The sequence below is a fragment of the Coccinella septempunctata genome, chromosome X (assembly GCF_907165205.1).
Source record: "Coccinella septempunctata chromosome X, icCocSept1.1, whole genome shotgun sequence".
Classification (NCBI taxonomy): Eukaryota; Metazoa; Arthropoda; class Insecta; order Coleoptera; family Coccinellidae; genus Coccinella; species Coccinella septempunctata.
The window spans coordinates 2,651,326-2,673,864 of NC_058198.1; the positions used below are offsets into that span (position 1 = coordinate 2,651,326).

General features: G+C 39.6%; 1 protein-coding gene across 7 annotated transcripts in view; it reads right to left on the bottom strand.

The window, feature by feature from the left end:
- Positions 1–22,539, bottom strand: part of LOC123322145 (myosin light chain kinase, smooth muscle) — a 235,247-nt gene that overhangs the window by 103,229 nt on the left and 109,479 nt on the right. For all 7 annotated transcript variants that reach the window (XM_044909998.1, XM_044909999.1, XM_044909996.1 and 4 more), the window contains exons 2-3: positions 18,743–18,797; positions 18,103–18,155 (exon numbers count right to left, since the gene is read on the bottom strand). In XM_044909998.1, the coding sequence (XP_044765933.1) occupies positions 18,103–18,151 (49 nt within the window). In that variant the 5' untranslated portion in view covers positions 18,152–18,155; positions 18,743–18,797. The remainder of the gene's footprint in view (positions 1–18,102; positions 18,156–18,742; positions 18,798–22,539) is intronic.

Genomic DNA, 22,539 nt, shown 5'->3' on the forward strand with positions numbered 1-22,539 from the left:
TTTATGACATTATCAATTTCGCATGACAAGGAATAATCACTAGCCCATTAGATAAATTTGAGTTACCTTAGCGCATAGTTTGAATTCTTAGAGAGAACGTAGGGTGGATTATAACAAAGGAAGGATATATCTCACGGGGAGCAATCTCTTTGTGTGTTCAAGCTTTAATTTTCCCTTATATTTTGGACGTGAAAGAGGAAGAATCCGATGATATTATCTGGGTGGTCACTAGATACCGAAATTGATTCCAAAATCAATAGGAGATTTATTCGTTCCTGCAAAATGAAACTTTCGACGTTTTATGAGCTCATTCCCTATTATTACATCTAGGCCTCTAGGGGTTAGGACGACGTTTTTCACGATGGTCCGGAATATTGAAACGATTCTTGAAGCGAGTAATTGAACGTGGATAAAACAACAGCATAACCTTCCTGTGTTTAACACTTATTTTCACTGAATACACTTTCATAACATTCCCATCACCGAAATGAGAAAATAAAAAATTCAAGTCGTACAGATAGGCAAATTCTCAATTACCATTATTGTTGTTCTGCTATTCCTTCCGCCTAATCTAATCTTCGACTAACTTCAGAAAGCTTCAGAGTTCCCTAGCCCGCTCACGAATTCAACTTTCGTCCTTAAAGATCAGTCGAAATCATCTCGGATTTCTCGACTAACTGACTTCTTGCAGAATCACACTGACGTTGCCCGGGAATGAAAATAATAAAATTCATAACATGCGGAAACTTCCGAGTCCCCCTCAGTATTTGCAATTGAAATTTCAGCCCAATATATATTTTTTATTCCATATTGTTGTGGCTTGTTGATTGAAAAGGGTGAAGAATGAAACGACAGGGAGTAATCGGGCCGCAGGGGGATGTTCGGAGAGTAAATGGGGATAAGAACCGCAACGAAAATGGAATTGGGATTTTTTTCATCACTTTCGCGTTGAATTGAATTGGGATTTTCCCAAAAAAAAAAAATGAGGCAAGATCTGACGTGAAGTCAGGGGCATGTTCAAATTCTTTACATCCAGGTTCTGAACACTGCTAAACGCCAAGAAAAAACAGTTCATTCCTCCGGCTTCAGTTCATATGGAACACGATTTCCGCGTTTTGAACGATTCTAAACAATGCGAAATTGCTAGCCGAGTCGAACAATTCTTATCGGTAAGTGAATATTTTCCGTCAACAAAAGATCCTGCAAAAACTGGGTGACTTCATATAACTATGGCTGTGTGCATGCCATACTGCGAATGATGGAGCCATACAAACAACTGGATCTGCTTCCACGTCTCGACTTGCACGATACAGTCATAAATTTGAGGTGAACACAAACAAATCCCACTCAACGCGATAAAAACGGCATATTTACCCACTCAAACCGCCTATAAGAGCTCGCTGGATATAGAAAGAGATGAGACGGGGAGAATAATAATTATTTTGATGTTAAAACGTCTATAATACGAACGCCTTCAACGTAGGTATAAAGCGCCCTCTCACCGTTGGAACTTCCGAATATATTTGACGAGAATAGGAACCCGATATTACTGAGAATGTCGGTGTTGAGGGAATATCTTCATTCCTGGGATAGAATATGGGACAATGAAGATACAGGAATTCATATTAAATTTATTACGGATATTTTGAAACACTATGATTATGAGCTTTATAAGGGCGGCTCTTCGTATCCCTCTCGGGGCGTAGGGAAGACATGGATCACGACAAAATCCGCAAGAGATTTCACATTATCCGATACTCAATCCGGCGGAGAATGAATCTAGACTAGACTCAATCCCGGTAACGAGCGAATAATTTCATTCATAATTCAACATCTGATAGATCAATCTTCATAGCTGGTAATTACTTCCACAGGACACCCTGTATCTGTCTCGTAAATTGCCACTGCAAAACCTTTCAGGTCTGCCAATTTTTGTTTCGTGTTTTCACAAGGTCTTTAGACCCTCACAGTTAACTTGCTTGTAGATTGTATTTGACCGTCTAAAAAACAACTACCAAACACAATGTATGGAGTTTGCTAGGCTGCAAATGTATGATTAGTCGAACTTCATATCTAATACGTATGAGAAAAGATAAACACGTAGGTAGTTCAATCTTCAGAGCTTGTTAATTTCAGTGGTGACATAACTACGTTTATTAATCCGCATTAACGATGTCAACAAATGTTCAAAAGCATCCGAACCAATTCATTATAGCCGTTTTCAATTGGGTTCGATTCACTGTCGGTTGAACACTGATGAACAAATAACTCCATAGGATACGATTGTGAAATACACTACACTGATTTGTTGGTAATTACTGCAGTAGACTGAATTCAGAGTATACCATTTCGCTCTAGATCGTATAGCTCTTCTGGTCTCCAGCAACCGAGGTTTGTTCATACAAATAAAACTTATATTTTTAATGATCTAGATGTGTGGAAGCGGCCAATTAATAAATAAAATTTCATTTTAAGAGGTATGAAAGTGGAAATTATAAACAACCATATCGAACTGAGGGATATACACATGAGAGGAACCTTAAGAATCAAGGGAATAACAGAGCTCTCAGATTTTTCCTACTGTACGGAATATCTTTTATTCAAGGCACAACGAACGATAAATCAAGAAACGAACAAATTGAAACCATATAAACTCAACAGCGAAACGTTGTTATCGGTTATGAAGAAGGGAAAATTAAATTCAATGATATCCTCCGGTTCATTTGCGATTCAAATGGATGAAAAATGCCCCCTCCTCTTGTCATTTATACTGCATATATCACCCGCCTGATAACTGTTATCCACATGCAGTATAATCATGTTATCCGTTCTCTGCAATTCGCATGAATGAATAAGTGCTTTACAGAAGAATTGAAACCTCGTTCAGATCGTAAAAGTATTCGCCGCTGGATTTATGTTATTCCTAATTTGGCAAGCAAACATAAATTCATCCGTAATTCAATCAGTTCCTGTGCTACCAAACCAGAACCACCGAGTGATCTCGTTATTGTCTGTTGAAAGTTTCTTGACATTTTGTAGAAACAACAATCGATGTTGGAGCACATGTTCGCTCAGTCATGGCAATGTTGAACTGAACCTCCTTGCATTGCTTTTTATTGTTGTATTTTCAGCGTATTACTGTAGCAAAATGGTCATATACTCCTTGGTATTAGAAGGTTAACATCATATGAGCCTTTGTAAATGATAGTACTTTGTTATCTCCTTTCCTATGGCATTTGAGTGAATCAATTAGTTAAATGAAGACCTTAGAACGATAAATGAGTAGGTCAACAAAACCCATCTTCGATTTAAATTGATTGTGGATTTTTGCTGTCACATCGATCAATTCCTCAGTATATTCGAGTGGATTCAGACCTTGTTGCGTTTGGGGAGCACAGAACCCTAGTGAAAACGGAGCAGACCCTTTCCAGTCCTTCCACCACACGGCCAAGCATCGGTGTCCCTTTCATTCGAGGAAATATCGCAGAATACTCCAGTTTTCAGGTGGTATATAAAATTCCATTTGCTGATTAGGTTGTTAGGATGTGCGCTCGACAAAACAGAACCACGGTTGAATAATCAAAGGGCACCTTACCACGGTCGACTTATCAATCCCTTGGGGTAATGACTACCGTTCAAAATCGAAATACCCAACGAGCCAGTTCACCGCTCCATACTGAAAAATGTATACGTGAGCGAATCCAAGAAAATTAGAAATATAAGATCATTATTTAACGATGTCTAATTGAGGCTGCGACCCCAGCAGAAGGGTTCCACTGGAAAGAGAGGCTCCCTTACACGTTGCCACGGCCGTGTAGACGAGGGTGGAAACACTTTCGACGCGGCTTTTGTAATAAGCATTTCCACTTTTCACCCAGTGGTCTCTTCATACAAAATTATAATTGCTCTGCTTAATACCGGCGAGAAACGGAGATGGCTTCATTTTCTGGTAATTTGGATTTGATAAATGGGGGGAGATGTATTGAAAAATGGAATTTTTTCACCGGCGAGGCGAAGTTTCGCTAGATACGAATTCGCCAAGAATTAATCCAAGGAAAACCACGCCATTATGTGGCATAATATCCAAGGATACCTGGATATGATTGAAGCATTCCAGAGTCTACCAAAAATAGGGTAAATTGAGTAATCTTTATACCACTATGCCCAACAATAGTAACAACAATGATTTATTCCTGGTTTCCACTCGTTTCATGTGATATTCAACAAAAAACATCGCCGAAACTTCAACTGGTTGTTCTCATTTGAATACCATTCAGTATAGGTATTTCATCTCTCCCCTTCTCGTCGTCTGGACCAGATCAGGAATCCATATTCCCGAGTGCAGGCACCATCTTGTTGATGGAGAGAACATCCTATCGACCATCAAGTCGTGACCCCACAATATGATGGAGCGGCTGTGTGCCGAAATCAGTTACAAATACAAATGGGTCGACGTTAGACGTCGGAAACGGACGTTCAAAACATCAGTATTCCAGTTCTTCGCACTATTTATCTTTGGAAGTTGTGAAACGACGTATAAGCCTCATCCCATCCCGGCAAGTGGTTTAGGGGTAGGGTAGGGGAATTTCAATGCACGTAGAGACACCGAGGGAGTTTGGTGGGGTGGGGGGTATAATCCATTAGAACAATAGGCTATTTCCATCAATGGAAAACTTATATAAACGATGTCGTCTCAAAACATTTCAGGTCGCATTTGCCGGAATTTATATTCAGCGATTATTTCAATAGCCGTGTTCCCCCCAAGTATTGAAAACACAAATGCCAGAATCGGTACTCGCATTGTATGAAGTTGTTGGGGCAATTCCGGACTCGGATAAGAAATCCGGGTCTTGATAATCTGAAAATCGCACGTTGAATGGGTGAACTGCTCTCTCGAGCTGTTGTATCTCGGATCACCACTTCTAGGGAAATGCTTCTCGCAAAAAAGTCTCTCAGTTATTCCAGGGATGTAATTATCGTTTCACTCACAGGGGAATTCTCTGGGGAAAGCGAAGCTTAAGCTGAATCATATTTTCGTCTTTAAGATTCAATGGTTTTTTTTTTCGCGCTAAATTATCTTATAGCGACGAAAAACCGGCAATTATTACTTCATTCCGAACGAATCAGGGTGGACGAAAATAGAGATGAAAGGCGAAAAAAAATCACTCAATATCAATCAGCCCAAATCTAATACGAGAACTTGTGCAATCTCAATCGGCACGTAATACCAATCGCATGGGCGAATCGGGATCGTACAGAAAATTCCCCAACAATAATACAGAATAAGCACGCACTTTACAAATTAGAGGACACAAAACGACACACGAAATCGTTCTAGTTCCAATTTTGGCACGGCATTAAAATCGTATTTGGTCTCAGAAAAGTGCCGCCTAATAACTGCCCCAGTATTATGCGACGAAAGTAAACAAAGTGACCATTACCAACTATGAAATTGCACGGCTACTTCAGGAACTCCGCAGAAATTATCCCGAATGCCGCCTAGGAATTGGACCACAAATTCGAAATCAATTTGGCGAACGTTTCTCGGCCATATTCCCTTTATTCTGATACTATAGACTCCGTAAAAAGAACAAAAGCCGACGCTTTTGCATTGTAGCCAGAACGTCCTGGATTTGTTCAAACGTTTTTCCCACTTTTGCAATCGGATCTTATAATATAAACTACTCATCGAAATCAAGCATATCTCTGTAACACACAAGCTTATAACGATTATAGAAAGGTCCTTCATCAAGATTCAGTCAGCATGTCGTTTTCGATAAAATTAAACGACGTCATAAGAGAAAACTGCCTATCTGTTCAGAAAGTCCACCCTTTTAGTGGATTCACAATTATTTTTACTTCCAAGAACCATGAACCCTCAGGCATGTGCGGATGAACTTATCGATGGAGTAGTCCCACAATTTCATGCAGCTATTGCAGCAAATATCTGGATTTTCTGAACCATGAACCCTGAGGCATGTGTGGATGAACTTATCGATGGAGTAGTCCCACAATTTCATGCAGCTATTGCAGCAAATATCTGGATTTTCTGAACCATGAACCCTGAGGCATGTGTGGATGAACTTATCGATGGAGTAGTCCCACAATTTCATGCAGCTATTGCAGCAAATATCTGGATTTTCTGAACCATGAACCCTCAGGCATGTGTGGATGAACTTATCGATGGAGTAGTCCCACAATTTCATGCAGCTATTGCAGCAAATATCTGGATTTTCTGAACCATGAACCCTGAGGCATGTGTGGATGAACTTATCGATGGAGTAGTCCCACAATTTCATGCAGCTATTGCAGCAAATATCTGGATTTTCTGAACCATGAACCCTCAGGCATGTGTGGATGAACTTATCGATGGAGTAGTCCCACAATTTCATGCAGCTATTGCAGCAAATATCTGGATTTTCTGAACCATGAACCCTCAGGCATGTGTGGATGAACTTATCGATGGAGTAGTCCCACAATTTCATGCAGCTATTGCAGCAAATATCTGGATTTTCTGAACCATGAACCCTCAGGCATGTGTGGATGAACTTATCGATGGAGTAGTCCCACAATTTCATGCAGCTATTGCAGCAAATATCTGGATTTTCTGAACCATGAACCCTCAGGCATGTGTGGATGAACTTATCGATGGAGTAGTCCCACAATTTCATGCAGCTATTGCAGCAAATATCTGGATTTTCTGAACCATGAACCCTCAGGCATGTGTGGATGAACTTATCGATGGAGTAGTCCCACAATTTCATGCAGCTATTGCAGCAAATATCTGGATTTTCTGAACCATGAACCCTGAGGCATGTGTGGATGAACTTATCGATGGAGTAGTCCCACAATTTCATGCAGCTATTGCAGCAAATATCTGGATTTTCTGAACCATGAACCCTCAGGCATGTGTGGATGAACTTATCGATGGAGTAGTCCCACAATTTCATGCAGCTATTGCAGCAAATATCTGGATTTTCTGAACCATGAACCCTCAGGCATGTGTGGATGAACTTATCGATGGAGTAGTCCCACAATTTCATGCAGCTATTGCAGCAAATATCTGGATTTTCTGAACCATGAACCCTCAGGCATGTGTGGATGAACTTATCGATGGAGTAGTCCCACAATTTCATGCAGCTATTGCAGCAAATATCTGGATGTTCTGAACCATGAACCCTCAGGCATGTGTGGATGAACTTATCGATGGAGTAGTCCCACAATTTCATGCAGCTATTGCAGCGAATATCTGGATTTTCTGAACCATGAACCCTCAGGCATGTGTGGATGAACTTATCGATGGAGTAGTCCCACAATTTCATGCAGCTATTGCAGCAAATATCTGGATTTTCTGAACCATGAACCCTCAGGCATGTGTGGATGAACTTATCGATGGAGTAGTCCCACAATTTCATGCAGCTATTGCAGCAAATATCTGGATTTTCTGAACCATGAACCCTCAGGCATGTGTGGATGAACTTATCGATGGAGTAGTCCCACAATTTCATGCAGCTATTGCAGCAAATATCTGGATTTTCTGCCATATACAACATCGCTCCCACCAGGTGATAAGTGCTAGAGAAAACCAGGAAATTCAACATCTAGCATAACCCCCAACATCACCTGACCTAAAACCAATCTAGCCTGCTTAAGAACAATTACAAAGATCCCTGGATGAGCTCCAACAGTTTCGAGATCTCTTGCAACAACTAATTGAGCAGGACCTTGTCGATACCTTGGTGATCTACTATTGAGGTATTCACAGTCGGTGGACTACACCATGAAAAAAATAATGGGGAAATCTGTAGCCAATATTAGCCTTCGCAATCTGTTTATACAGGCTCATCCTTCACGTTCAAGCAACGTTCCGAAGCCCTGGCTGATTTGAAGGGGTGAAAATCGAAATCAGTGAACAAATTTAACGTTAGTATGTTCTGTAACGGGTGAAAGAACACCAATTCTGCATGATTCAGAGCGTTCCATTCCACTTCATTTGGGACTTAAAAGCCAGGACGAGTTACCCCATTTATGGGGTAACCTTCGGGGACCCCTAACGAAAGGCCGGATCCTCCCAGTCGTGTTTACCGCCGTATAACTCTTTTTCTTTTCGAAAAAAAAATCAACCTGCACCATCGACAATAATTGGGTAGTATGCGGAGGGACGTTTACGATGAAATCGGGGTTGGATATAATTGACAGTAAATAACATTCGCATAATTAAACGAACATAAAATGAGATGCGATATTGCAGATGGCAGTATATTCGAAATTTATTGAATTAATTATTTTCCTATCCATTAGGTGTAGCGGTTCATCTGCAGAAATCAATTATTTATAATTTAATCACGACATATATATCCTGTTCCACCTAAGGCCATAATGCAGGTTACACTATAATACACTCGACGTAAAATTAATCATAATGTGTTCGAAATATTTGAAATTCTCCCGTATGGAAACATAAATTTACAGTCTTCCCTTAAAACTCTCTAGAAAAGCATTGGGTGGCACACCCCGTATATAGTTTCCGATAAAATGCCACTCGCTCGACGCCAGGGGTTCCACCGAATTGATGAGCGGGTATGGGACACAAAAAAGTCGGAATTTCAATGTTGAAATGTATTCCGAATATTTCGGTTGCTACGAAAAAAAAAATGATGTGATTTGAAGGAAATCAAACGAGAAATTGCTAACGATGAATAACGATTTCCAATCGAATGTCCGTACGGTGCCTTTCCGAAAACGATTTCTTGATGTCTTCGATGTCAGCGACGAAATTCTTGCCATAAATCGATTCGTTGGGTAATAAGTCTTCGACGGAACGTATTGAAGAATTAAGTTCACAGGGAATCGGATAGAAAGTGAACCCGAATCAAAGGGAACGAAGAATTCCAGATATTAGAGAGTCGAATCATTTATGAATATTTCATTTTTTTCGCGATGAAATCATCGATTTCCCCTTCGAATATTCGGAATTTGTTCTCGCTCCCCGATTAGTCTTCAATAGGACGCAGGAATAGAAGACACTTGACTAAACTGGCGATTTTATAATCAACGACATTACTATCTACTGTTGCATCCAAAATTCTTCCCAAGTTGAGGAATTTTTCTTTCACAGAGTAATTAAGCTTCTCTAATGGTTAGAATCTTCTCCTATCCGGAATTAAAAGCTTTATTCCTTTTCACTAATTCTGATTGGCTTCAATAATTCGTACGAATCGCAGAGGCAGGATTCGGTTATACCAGAATATTGTGATTATTCAGAAAATTCATGAGTCCCCCAGTGAACCCAGGTCAAAGGTCGTTATGGAAGAGTTTCGATAAATATTGAAATTGTCTGAAATTAGTTTCACCCGAGGAATGTTATTTTTAAATTGAATTAGGGGCCGGGGCTCCTTTGGAAAGTTCAAGTTCTAGCCAACGCCCCGCCGATCGTTATTTTCTTGTATTAAAATGAAAGGAAAGTCGGGGCGATCCGAGGGGGTATACCGAAAATTTAATTAATGTGGCCTGAATTCATTGTTCTTCAATTTCGCCATAAATTCTGTCATCTTCCGACCCTGATAAGCGTTTTCTCCCATGTGAAATTAAACAGCGTCATCAAAGTGACGGTTTGCTCATACAACTTTACATTGTGCTCGGTACCAGTCGGAAGAAAAGGGAAGACCGAATGAATTCGGAAAATTAATAACAGGCCACCTTTGGAGCTGATCGGGAAGGCATAAAATAACGAGCCTTGAAGGTACATTCTACTCATGCCAAAAGCATTTAATGATCATTCGCTGAACAAGAATATTTTAGGACTTCTGGTTATTATTGTTAATATACAGGGTATTCCATCGATTCGAATTTCCGATGCCATGCATGTGGAAACAATAAAATAATCGGGAGAAATTTTTGAACAATACGTCAAAATTAGAGCACTCCATGTCTAGATGGAGTCTCTTGTTTTCCCTAAAGAGTGTTCTCTAGTCTTCTTCACAGAAAAGAATACCGCAACCTTTGCAATTTGATCAAGATGTTATCCAAAAACCCACAGCTGAGAGAACAGCCGAATCCTCATCAGAGTTTGTATTCATCGCCAATCAAATTTTTCCGTGATTAATTTGAAACCAGAACAGTGATAATAGCGTTCTGGATAACAACGTGCGTAATGTCACTGTTAAATTGGACAATGGATTACCATAGAATGACATTTTCTCCAATCAATATTTCGTTTATGAGATATCGATGTCAGAATCAGGCGGATGCTTATAGATAACAATAATCTCAACATCTGCCATTTCCAATCTGAAAGGAGGGATGACAGAGAGAGCCGAATAATCCTGATTGAACTCTAACCGACACTTATATCCATCTGGAGATGAAAATATACTCCTCAGGCCCATGGCGAAACAGAATATTCCCATGGCGCAGTGAAATGAATAATAATTCGGTTCAGAATTGATCCCATCCCCTTTGACACCGCGGCCTGTATTAATTCACTCGCAGGAAGTTTTTCCCCATTTCCAACTGGGAAAATTCGGAGGACCGGATGAAGTTCGCGAAGTTTTATATTCAACCGTATTAGAATGTGAGTGAGGATTTGACAAATCTTTGCGGATTCCGTTCCGACATTAGCGATGCTTCGTTAGATATGTTTCAATTAATCTTTTACGCTCGGGAGGATCTATTTTCAATTCCGATCGGGCTAATTTCTTTTTCTCCAACTTCCACCCTCGGTCCGTCTCAATCGCACCGATCTTTCGGATGCCGATGGATGCATGCACGAAATGCCTTCATCTTGATCGAAGTACAGATCTGATATAAGTTTACGTTCCGATATCGGCGCCGGAGTCGGGAATAAATTCTTAAAAGGGTCTGCTGGGGGGACGTAAAAAGTGAGAAAACCCAACAAACTTTGGTGGGCAAGAACTATCGAGCTATGGAGAACCAGGTTATCTTTTGAAGGAGTTGACTTCTTTCAGTTCCCATGGAGGTTTGTGATGTAGATCAGCAGTTTGAATCCGATATGAGGAGGAAACCTCCTTCAAGAAGAGGGTATTGGAGTTCATCAGAACTCAGGAACTGGAAGGCAAGCTGTGGATGACGTAGTGATAAAAAAGCTCAGTCCTATAGGGTTCAAGTGTCACCTAAATCGTAGTTAAGTGTCACAAATAGCCTCAGTTGTAGCGCTTACTCCTATGGAAATGTGAAAGTTTCCACCTATAAGATAGGTCTATAATAGGAGTCAAGAGCTGAAGTGGTCATGTCACTCAATGTGAATTTTTCTTCTCGTTTCTTGAAATCCATATGTGAGAATTTCCCCGAAATCTTCCAAAGGTTCATCATTGGAAAAAATGGGCCAAAATTGGAGTTAGCACCAAGTGCGTGCCAGGGACGAGAAGAGAATAATTCCGTATCTCTAGTGCGAAAATCGAACTGACGAGTCCGAGACCATTTGCGACGTTCACGTCAACTTCAAGAAGGTCATGACGATCTCCTACGTGCGTAAACCTTTCATTTCCTTCGGCGGGATCCCCCGTCTAACAGATCGACGAAAAACTTTCGGCTAATGGAAGTAATTTATAATAGAATGGCTCAGATATGTCAGGAATATCAAATGAATCGACAGCTCTGGCCAATAACGAAGTAGAGTCGACTGAATGATTGTAAAAGAAACCTTTCCCCGATTCAATATTATACTTCTGAGGTACGTGAACGTCATTCGAGTTTGCCGTCAATTTTAGAATTCCATCTGCGGCTGCTTTATGTCCCGCCGCCGCCTTTTGTAGGCTGCTGCTCTTGCGGTTCTGGCTGAGGGAAACGTGTGTGACGTGGAAAGGAATGCGTCTCGGAACAAAATCCGATAAACGGCATTGTTAGAGAAATTATCCCATCGCTGGTTATCGCGGGGCGATCGAAGCTTTCAGCCCTTCACCAATCTCGAATCAACTGGGAATTATTGCTGATCAAGGGTCAATCAAGGGGATTATGAGTATCCCTACTGCCCTGTTCGACTGTTTCTCCCTCCGAGTACAGCCAACCTGGCAGCATCCAAGTAATGAATTCAAGGATTCATACAAACTAGATATGGAGTCCACATCAAGGTGAACATTACTCTGTTGAACCAGTTCATTGAAGGCTGTGCTATTCTGCCCCATTCCTTCTATCGATTTGCTCATTGGTTGTAGCATCTTGCTTGATCGTGAGATCGGTCCACCTCTCTGGTCACTGTACCAAAACACTGACAGAGAGTCATCAAGTTTTCAGTTAGCTGTTTCAGTGATCACGAGAAAAAAATCTGAAGCCACCCACATTGAATGGTGCATATATGCAGGCATCTGAGATGGGAGGTGCAAGATCCTCCACAAAACCTTTGATATATATTACTATAGACCTGAAGATGGATCTATTCTGCAACGTACTCTACCAGTCAGGCAGAAAAGTCTCAATAAACTCCACTTTCTTCCTGGGTGCTACAAAGATCCCTTCTTCTGCTATCAAGAACGACGAGCCAAGGTGCTGTAGCTCTTTTCGATCTCAAATCAAGCGTCAGTGCTCTCAATGACTTTTGACAAAAGCAACAGGTATCCTCGAAAACCTTTCCTATCAGGACAGTGTCCAGTTCGTCGAGTAGGAGGCACTTGGCCTGTCTTTGTCCTTTGGACAAGTTTTTACGATCACTTTTTCGATCAAAATCAGTGTCCAGTGTGTTATGTGAATGGCGAGTCATCATTTCCGTCGATACTCAATGATGGCGTCAAAGTAGACAACCTGTTATTAAACCCTTCACAATTCGCAGCTGTTCGGTATCAATATGGAGGTTACAGGAACCGCGCACAGTCTGTAGATGGAAATTGGCGAATCGAATGACGGCCACGGCTAGATATGGTATTTCGGATTGCAGCTGGAATAGTAAACAGGACCCAATGTATGCTAATTAATTTCGATTTCCAATTACCCCACTTGATAGCTACTTACTACTCCCAATTTACGTTCAATGTGACATTTCCCGAATGGAGATGAATTTTCATTACGATTTCGATATGAGGCGTCGTTCTTAATTGCCTACCGTGATCAAGAGGGGGGGGGGCAGAATACGATCATTAGTGGAATGTCGACTAAAAAGTTGTCCCTCGAATGGGACCGGGATGACGCCTTGTTGATTCCATCTAATCGTCTATATAAATTACACCCCCGAACGTTTTTTGTCGATTGATTGCACTTTTCAGGCAGCCTACAACACCCTATAATAGTGTACAGTTATTCCTACGATAATTTCGTGAAATAATATCCCTAGATATCCCTATAAATCATTGATTCTTTCTTTAGGCGACCTGTTGAACCGATAAAACGTCATCAGTCCTTTTTCGAAGTACTTAAACGGCGTTTTTTGAAAACCGTAATTAGCCGACCCTGAGTGGACGATATTTTAGGATGTTTCCCGGAATCTGAACCGGGCATCATTCAAGAGATAGCCACTCCTGCAAACTCATGCGTTCAACGATTAAAAGAGCATAAAATAAATCTAATCCCCTTGGGGCACTTCACAAATTCGACTGCAATTTATGTCGCTGGAGAGGTTCTTCTTATTTTCTCCTTCCGCTCAATGTTTCCCGTCTCAACTGCAGCAGAAATATAAAACAAGATGTCGCCGACGTCGAAATCCCCTTACCCCCAATAGAAGCAGTCGTTAAATATGAAAATTCTGATTTGTTAGCGAGACGCTGGATAGGAGAAAACGAATTGAAACCGCATTAATTTAATTTTTTCGAGTGACTCTCCGTTCGGCCCGACTTGGCTAGACTTTTTTTCTTCAACATTCCGCCGCAAAGATTATTCCGCAGGTGAAATTTAATTATTCCCGAACATCTTGTCCGCTAACGCGATTACGCGTAATTTTTAGAACGATGCCGAGCCGTCTTTCTTCCACTACTTGGCCACCCCGTAGTTTCAAGAAAACGGAACAGTTCTTTGAGTTTTGCCATTCAGCTCGAGGACAAATAAGAAGTCTGTTTTTCTCTCGAAACGAAGGAAGAAGAAGCGACTTAATACTGTCAATATTTTCGAAGGGGATTGTAGTTGAATGATGGACCAAAATCAAAAAAGGTATCATCATTTGCTAGATGAGTTATTAAATGAAGAAATGCTTCTGTTAAATACTGAGCTATTCGGCGTAAAGCACCTCCAAAGCAACGTCTAAGAACAGAAATAGGACTAAAGGATAATCGCTTAGTATGAGGAAAAGTCCTTATGAATTTATAAGGATTATTACCCGTGCACCTCAAAGATACCGTGTTTATAATCAAAATACATTTTCTCACATTACCTTAATGCAAGATTACAAAGGGGATTCAACAGCGTTAGGTAAAATGAAGAGAATTCCACTAGCATCTCTTCCCTAATAACTCATCAGCATATAGCGGGGCACACAATCTTATTCCAGGTTCAGTTATATTTGCGAAATTGTGCCAGACTATCGATTGGATTATTCTAACTACTAGCGACACTCCTAGTTATTTGTAGGACTAGAAACAAACGCCTGATTTCTGGAATATCGCTATTTGCATATGAGCCTGCCGTAATATCCCGCGGGAACAAATGATATTATCGCATTGTACCCTGATTGGTATTGGCTTATTTCGAATTCATTTCGTGTCCTCTTGGGAAACGTAGCCGTTTTGAAAATATTTGTAGAACCCGATTGGAAAAATCTCGCTGCGTGAATTCGTCGAATATCGCTCACGTCCCTCGGCATCGTAAAAACTTTGCATATACAGAATAATCAGGAATGACATTGGCCTTTAATTCCTGGCGGACAGGCAAATCCTGGAAATTGAAAATAATACTGCGATTTGATTATCCACACATGTTCTCGTGAAAAATCATGTTAAACCGTAGATAGATATGATTTTCAGTAGACAGAATCCGTTGATTGCGTGATTGTTATTATTTTTCGTTAAGAAGCGAAGGACCAGAATGCATAGTCGAACATCCTGGGCCACGTTAATCCAAATTGATTTAATTCGCTTCATACGTAATGTGTATTGCCCTGATCAGCTTCTATCACGTCATTTTGCGCTAATATTCAAGACCAACTTCATAATACGATTTTCTGTTCAAGAGTTATGGCTTCTCGAACATGGAACAAACTTCGAATACTGCACTGCATGAATACCAACTACGGGAAATTTCGTGTCACCAACTATGTGGGTTTCTCGTAAAGAAAAGAGGTTTTTCCGGATTTCGACGTTATACAGTGCGAATCTTCAACTAGGAGTAAATTCAGTAAATCAAAGACAGTTTTTTAGTTGTAAATATGGCTGGAAGGGGTCCATTAGTATTATGAAAATGAAGGTATTTGTTCCAAGTTAGAGACTTGCAATGTATGATTAGCCTATCTATCCTTCCACTCATGCTTTAGGAATGAAAATTTTTTTCATTTACTGTCAAAATCGAAAGTAAGACTCCCGCACAGTTTCAATTTTCAACGATGAAATGGAGCTTTTCGAGCAGCACGAAAATGTCACTTTTCGGACAATTCGACAAGGAAGCCATGTTGACCGCCGGAAAATAATAACATGTGATTCCGATCCTAATCGAGTGTTCAGCAAGCATGTTAACAGATTGATTGATCTGATAATAATTCAATCGACAATACACCATAACAAACGATTGTTAATATTCTTTTGTTGGGTCCCGAACATAATAAAGTCGGGACCAATTTGCCAAATCGGTAAAAGTTCTGTCGAGTCATTACATTTAATTATTCCCAACGCTTCATATCAACGCTTTCACGGCAAATGCAACAGCTTTTCAGTTCAATAATCATTTTTAGATTGATTAACGACATCGCCGAGAATCAATTTTCATCGAAATAATTGTTTTAACGACTCGAATTAATCGGTTTTCGTGGAGCAAGGGAATAATTATGTGAGTGAACTCGCTGGAAATTCGAACTATGAGATGACGAACTCATTTGGAAGAAATCTATCAATTATTCCAAATCTGAAGGCGAACTAAGGTGTTCCTACCAATATGGGCGAATCAAGCGCGAGGTTCCTATCAATCATCGGCAAGAAATACGAAAAAAAACCTACATGCGTCGTGGCAACACTTGCCCGAGTCTATCGAAGAAGTAGCCGACTAGAAAAGCTCGCACTCACAATGAAAAACAGCCCGATGCCGGGCCCGAATGCCTCTCGAAGCGTAGCAAATGCATATTTTATCAGATTCTGAAAAATGATAAATCTTTGCAAGCATTTTTCATTGCCGCAAATTCATTTCGTTACCATGCTAACTGGGTGGATAATAGTTGGACGCGATGAAAACGGCGCGAATACATGAATATATTACAGGGTGTTCGGGAGATATGGTGTGTCATTTTTCATAGCGACAGGTTTGAACGATAGAAAGTCATGCAAGTTCAGGCCTTCCACTTCGGAGTTCGCGAGATTACCGAACATTATTTTCACCTTCAAAAATTACAGGTCGTTTGCAGGCAAACGCCTGAAACGGGCACTCATGGAATATTGGATGTTACGCCGCACTTCTCCTCTTCAATTTGAAAAACCTACGTACAACACTGATATTTCAACACGATCATCAACGCTCAAAATTCATATCTTTGATATTCACTATTTTCTAGAGAAATTTTCGAGCATTCTTAGTTACGCAGCTTTCCATGAATAACTGAGTATCTCAAATGCCTTCTATCAGGGGTGGAGGGTAGTTGAGTTTTTTTATATATTTTGTGATGTCGATGACGACACTTCAAGAGTGATTGACGTTTTTGAAGTGTTATTGAAAACATGCTCCATTTGTAGGGTAGTAATTACTACCCTACATGTTTTTGATAACACGTCAAAAGCATGAATCACTCAAGACAACGACCTCAAGATTCGTAAATAAGGTAATTCGATCAGTTCAACCATTTTACCCCTACAATAAGAAGAGTTTCGATGAAAAATCCCATCAATTATAAAAGAATTATCCTCAGCAATAGAAGGCTATCAATTTTTGCCACAAAAAGTTAGGGTTGTCCTTTGGAAAAACTCAACTCAACATACTCCCCAATGATCGAGCGTTCCTCTAAACAAAAGTGAATACCGAAGATATGAATTCTGTTATTTACTGTTGCTTCACCCTATTTTTGTGGAAAAACTGAATAAAAATTTTATGTATTCTCTGATTTTTGCACGGTGCTCATTTATGATTTATAGTCAAACACTAGTACAAATATTTTCACAGTAGATTCTTGAGCTCAAAAGAAACACTTTTTTCCTTCACCATTTTCTTCGAATCAGCTCGCTTTGAAAGGCACAGGCTTTTGAAAAACCAGAAAAAAATGATATTTTTAGTTCTCACAAACGGTTTTATCGAATGAAATGAAATTCGGAATATGGCTTTTCATTTATTTGATGAATCTTCTTCGAACACAAGATATCACCCACGTCTTCCAGTTTTCTCATTATGAATGACCAGCATTACATATAATAAAAAAACCAAAAATTCAGAGAATCCAACGCTTGAAACTAAGTTGGTTGCTATCTAATGAATTTTTGAACGTTTTGTAAAATAAAAGTATTCTTCATGTTTTCCCATATAATTTTCGAGTAATTTGATGTTCAATAATTGAAAAGTATCTGTAAAATTCGAAAAATTGGGTACTTTGACTTAATACAACTCTGTTTAAAAGATCCACAGATATGTTGTATCACAGATTTAGCTAGTTATTCTGAAGGTAATTTTGTTTTGCCAGGGGTGGCACAGCTCATTATGAAAACTTAAAAGGGCTATATCTTTTCATCAGGTCCGAATCAGATAAAATGGTATAGGAAAAAAGTGTTTCTTTTGGCCTCGAGAATCTACAGTTGAAATATTTGTACTACTCAAAGACTCACCCCATATAATAATACAGGTTTGCTGTGCAAAATCATTTCCATTAGAAATCGCAGAATAAACTACAAAACGAAGGGGTTTTATGTTGAAGAAGAACCAGAAATATTATATGCATACACTTCTACGAGGAAATAAACACAGGTGTGTGCCCTGTATAAGTTATACTCCCTGTTTCAGTGTTAACCGTGAATGAACATTTAATTAGTGAATTCTACTCACCGTTTATCCCGTTGACAAATAACCACAGCACCAGAATCTTCCACCGCATATTCCTGCAAAACAATAAAAGGTCATTACTCTTCCCCATCTGAATCGTACATTCCGGAGCAAAAAGTCATTCGACTAAATATCAGTTATCTGCAGGGCGCTAATGGATAATCACCCCCCGTTCTCGATGTAACGTAAGAACCGCATTATAGAGGGTGGTCGGATTCGATACGGCGCCTACGAGGAAAGACATATAATCGCCTTTTTCTACTCGACTCCGGTCGTCCGGATGGAACCGTACCGGAAAAATATGTCCGGGTACGGGGATTTTCGAATACTAACACAAATCCGCCAGATATTGGCGGATTCTGTTTTAATATGAACCCGAAGGAATGTGCGAAAAAAAACAGCGGCCATGCCGGTCGATCGAAGTCAAATTTCTCTGGTAGATCCTAACAAAAAGAGTGATATCAAATCTGAGACATTGGCCAGTCTATTAACAATTTTTTTCGATTCAATACTCAAACTCTAGGTAAAAATAGCTTTTTTCGCTGATTCTAATATAAGTGAGAAAGTAGAGAGTAAAATTTCAAATTTGAACAATATCCACCCCAACAGGGAGAGAAAGTAAGTGTCAAGATCAAAAACTCACCAACTTAGCTCTGATGAAGATGGAGTTGGACCGTATATGGACTTGATACCCTCGTCTGAAACAAAAATACACAAATTCAATAATCGATTCATACGTTTCATCGATATCAGAAAATATGAATAATTTATGACTAAGTATATCTATGGTTATCATAATTTTCAACTCTTTATACGTCAGATTAAAATAAGAACACGCCGATCTGACAGTTCAACAACCATTCTTAATGAATTATATTCGGTGTCATTGGAAGTCACAGTTAGCTTCAAATTCCCAAACAGCAGACCCACACACATCTTTAAGACATTTCATAGACCAAACCTAAGAAGATGGAATGAATTCATGTGATTTTTTTCTAATATTCCTGATTTCCATATCTACTTTTTCCCCGAGCGAAGGGTTGAATGAAATCGAACACAAGATAGGTATTAATGAAAGTTCTCGAATCACAATAGATCGCTGAATATAGGCCTAGAAAAACGATTAACTTTCCGAGTTCAATCAGCCGAAAATCCGCTCTTTCGGAAATAGCCGGGACCTTTTTGAAATGGACAGCGGTAAACTTTCGAATGCATTTCGACCATTCGAGACAAATGCCATTGAAACAAAGCGTACCCTAAATGTCATCATAAACGAATTGATGCCCATTGTATTGTGGGTTTATTTAAATGCCGTTGAGTCACAGCCGCTTTTCAACCTGTATGCGCCCGGGGGGAAAAAAAAGGGTGATTTGCAGTTTTATGTTGTGTAAACGCAGACTAAGTTCCAGTCCAGAGTGAAGATTAAAATACCATTAAAATACGAATACCGTGATTATTTGTCCGTTTATGGCTGACTGCTCATCGATACAGGCAGATATAAAGGGAAATAACAATTCCGCCAGATTAAGCAATCATCCCTGGTGTGCACACGTTTCCGGGACAGAAAATAAAATTTCACGTTCCTTCAATTTGCCAACGCTGAAGCAGGAGCAACGCCCCCCGCCCCTACGCCCCAGGCCGAGACGTTGGGATCCTCGAATTTTCAGATTTCATCGCGATAAACATTCCTATTTCCTCCCTTATGAATCTAATGGAAGAGTCTGCGTCCCAGTCGAAGACTGAACAATTTAAGCTCTACTAGGTATACTCGTTAAATTGAATCAACAAAACGTTGCGAATGTTTATGTTCGTATGGTATTCAAGTACGAGACACTTCTGTCTTTTTAATAAAGGAAAAGCATCCTTATTATCCGAGAAATGTTTCGTATCACCGTGTACCCTCCTGTATCAGAACGAATTAATTTATACCCTTTGTTACAACCAGAAAGAATCACGTTTAGCTATCATAGCACTCGGGTTCACTATTTCCTTCTGACAACAAGCAGCAGTCAGATTGTCTTGAATTATTTCAAAATGGAGCAAATTCAAGAAGTATCATAACAAGGCATAACACTTGAGAACAACGAGTTCCATGGGAATAAATGCTGTAGGTAAAATTCTCATTTCACTGCAGTTTACAATTTCCCATGAAGGACATTCAGAAGTTTCATCATTTTCTTTTCAAGTTGCATTAAATATTTATATAGATTGGTAGAGGTTGAATATGAAATAAGCTCTTTCACCATCACGTCACAAACAAAAGGGAATTTCTTACGAACTGTTTCGTTTTCACGAGACATGAAATAAATTTTCGGAGCCACTTATCATTTTTACATGGAAAGAATAACGTTGATTCGAAATGAAATCGCACCACCAGATTTAATTCCAATTTCGAAATGATTGAAACAGATCAAGAAAATGAAATCGAGTGAACTCACCTGATCAGAATGACTGGCAAATTAGATGGATTTTCGAGAACTAATTCACAAACTTGTGATCTTCAATTTTATCCAAAAGAACTGCAGTAGACTAGTTTTAAGACAATTAAACGACTCTGAATATAATATCGATCGAAAAAGAGGAACAATTAGCGAAAAACTCTAGCTATATTTCGAATTGTCAATAATTATTCTAGAGACAGACTGTCAGTCCGAAAATTACACATCTATGACCAAGCATCGATATTTTCGATAGTGAATTCCACAACGACACAAATTCTTTGGGCTCTATGGATGAAAATCAGACGAATGACATACTGAGGCAGAACGGGAAATTTGATGCGAATTGAAATGATCCTAGGAGTTTATAGTTTCGTCGCAGAAAATAATGAACCTGAAGCCAAAATATTTTCGGAACCTCTTAGCTGACGCAGCGCGGGTCGAGTTTATGTTTGCACAAATCCAACATGTTTCCCTACTGGCCATAAAAATTCAGGATCCATCCCTCTGGAAAAGCCAGTCCGGAAATTGTGGGAGTCGCATGCGTGCGCTCTCAATGATCAACTGAACACAATTACCCTGCATTATTGACTCCTCGATCCTCGTGGAAAAAATCGTGAAGTGAAAACCTTAGCGGGCTTGCACGTCGGAAAACCAGAAAGAAAATTGTTCTCGACCTTAGAATTAGATCTCGAACTCTGGATTCTGGATAGGAGGAGACAAGGGAACCTCGGAATTCGATTCTTTATATTGTTTTTTTTTCATACTGATCTAGGAGAACTGCAATCACTTAATTGCTTGAGTTGAATGAATTCTCTAAAGGTGGAAGTTTCTGCCTTGTGCGTCTATAAGTATAGATTTCTTCTTTTCATGATTCTTCGAAAAACAATGCAGATTATTCAATGGAATCCTCAATGTCATCCGAATAATCATTTTACACGTTATGCTCGTTAGGAGGGGTAGGAGGAAAGTCAGAGTAAGACGTTGCTCCAGGATAAGATGAGAGCATGTCACAAAGATAAGAAAGCTGTTCGCTGGCATGACGTGCCCGTGTAAGCATTCAGACATGTGCTAAATTACCACCGACAATCTGAATTGAGATCATAAATTCTGATGAAGTTTCCGATTAATGATTTCTTGAGAAGTCAAAGATGCTTGGTGGTTTTTTGAACGATTAGTTCCAAGAAAGTCCAGGCGCTTTCTTCAAAACTACTCTAGGTCTCTCATATATTCCCAAAAATTGAAATTTCATGGGAAACAATAAAACTTTCTCAAGTATAACCATTTTTCCCATCCTACAGTTTTCTAGCGCTCATAATTCATATTTCATTTCGATTTAGAGGGTGGAAATGTATGGAGTTCGTATCTTTTTAAAAAATTCGAAAATGGAGGAGGATACATCGTAAGGGTCGACAAAATCACGAAAATGACACTCAAGTTTCTTATGAAAGATGCAGTGGAAATTTTTTACCGTCGTTTTTGCGATGGGAAAGAACATATTCATTGACGACAAACTGAGGATCAATCGAAAAGAACCGATGTAATCTGTGATATCCGTCCCCCTGCAAAGTTAACACGAGTTTTTCACATTATGATTCGTGGTGAGGACCACTTATACACCTATTTATCGATAATCAATAGGTTTACTGCACTCCAGAGGGGGACCGTTGGGAAAATAACGTTTGTGAGAATGACCTCAGGATAAACGAATCCATTTATTGGACAAATAATGACAATAATGATTTTTTTCATGTGATACCGTCAAGAAATCGAAAATTATCGCCCATCGCCCTCAGTTATGAGTTCTTGAAAGCCGGCTATTTACCCAATGATCAATCTGTGATTCATGAACAATTTTGCTGAAAATTGATGATAAGAACCCATCAGAATTCTTCGTCAATTTTATTTTTATTCAATAATTCTTATCGCCCTAATCTGGAATTTTAAAGGTTGATATTCTGGGCTTGAAGGTAGTGTTTTTCAGATTCGTATTCAGCAGGAA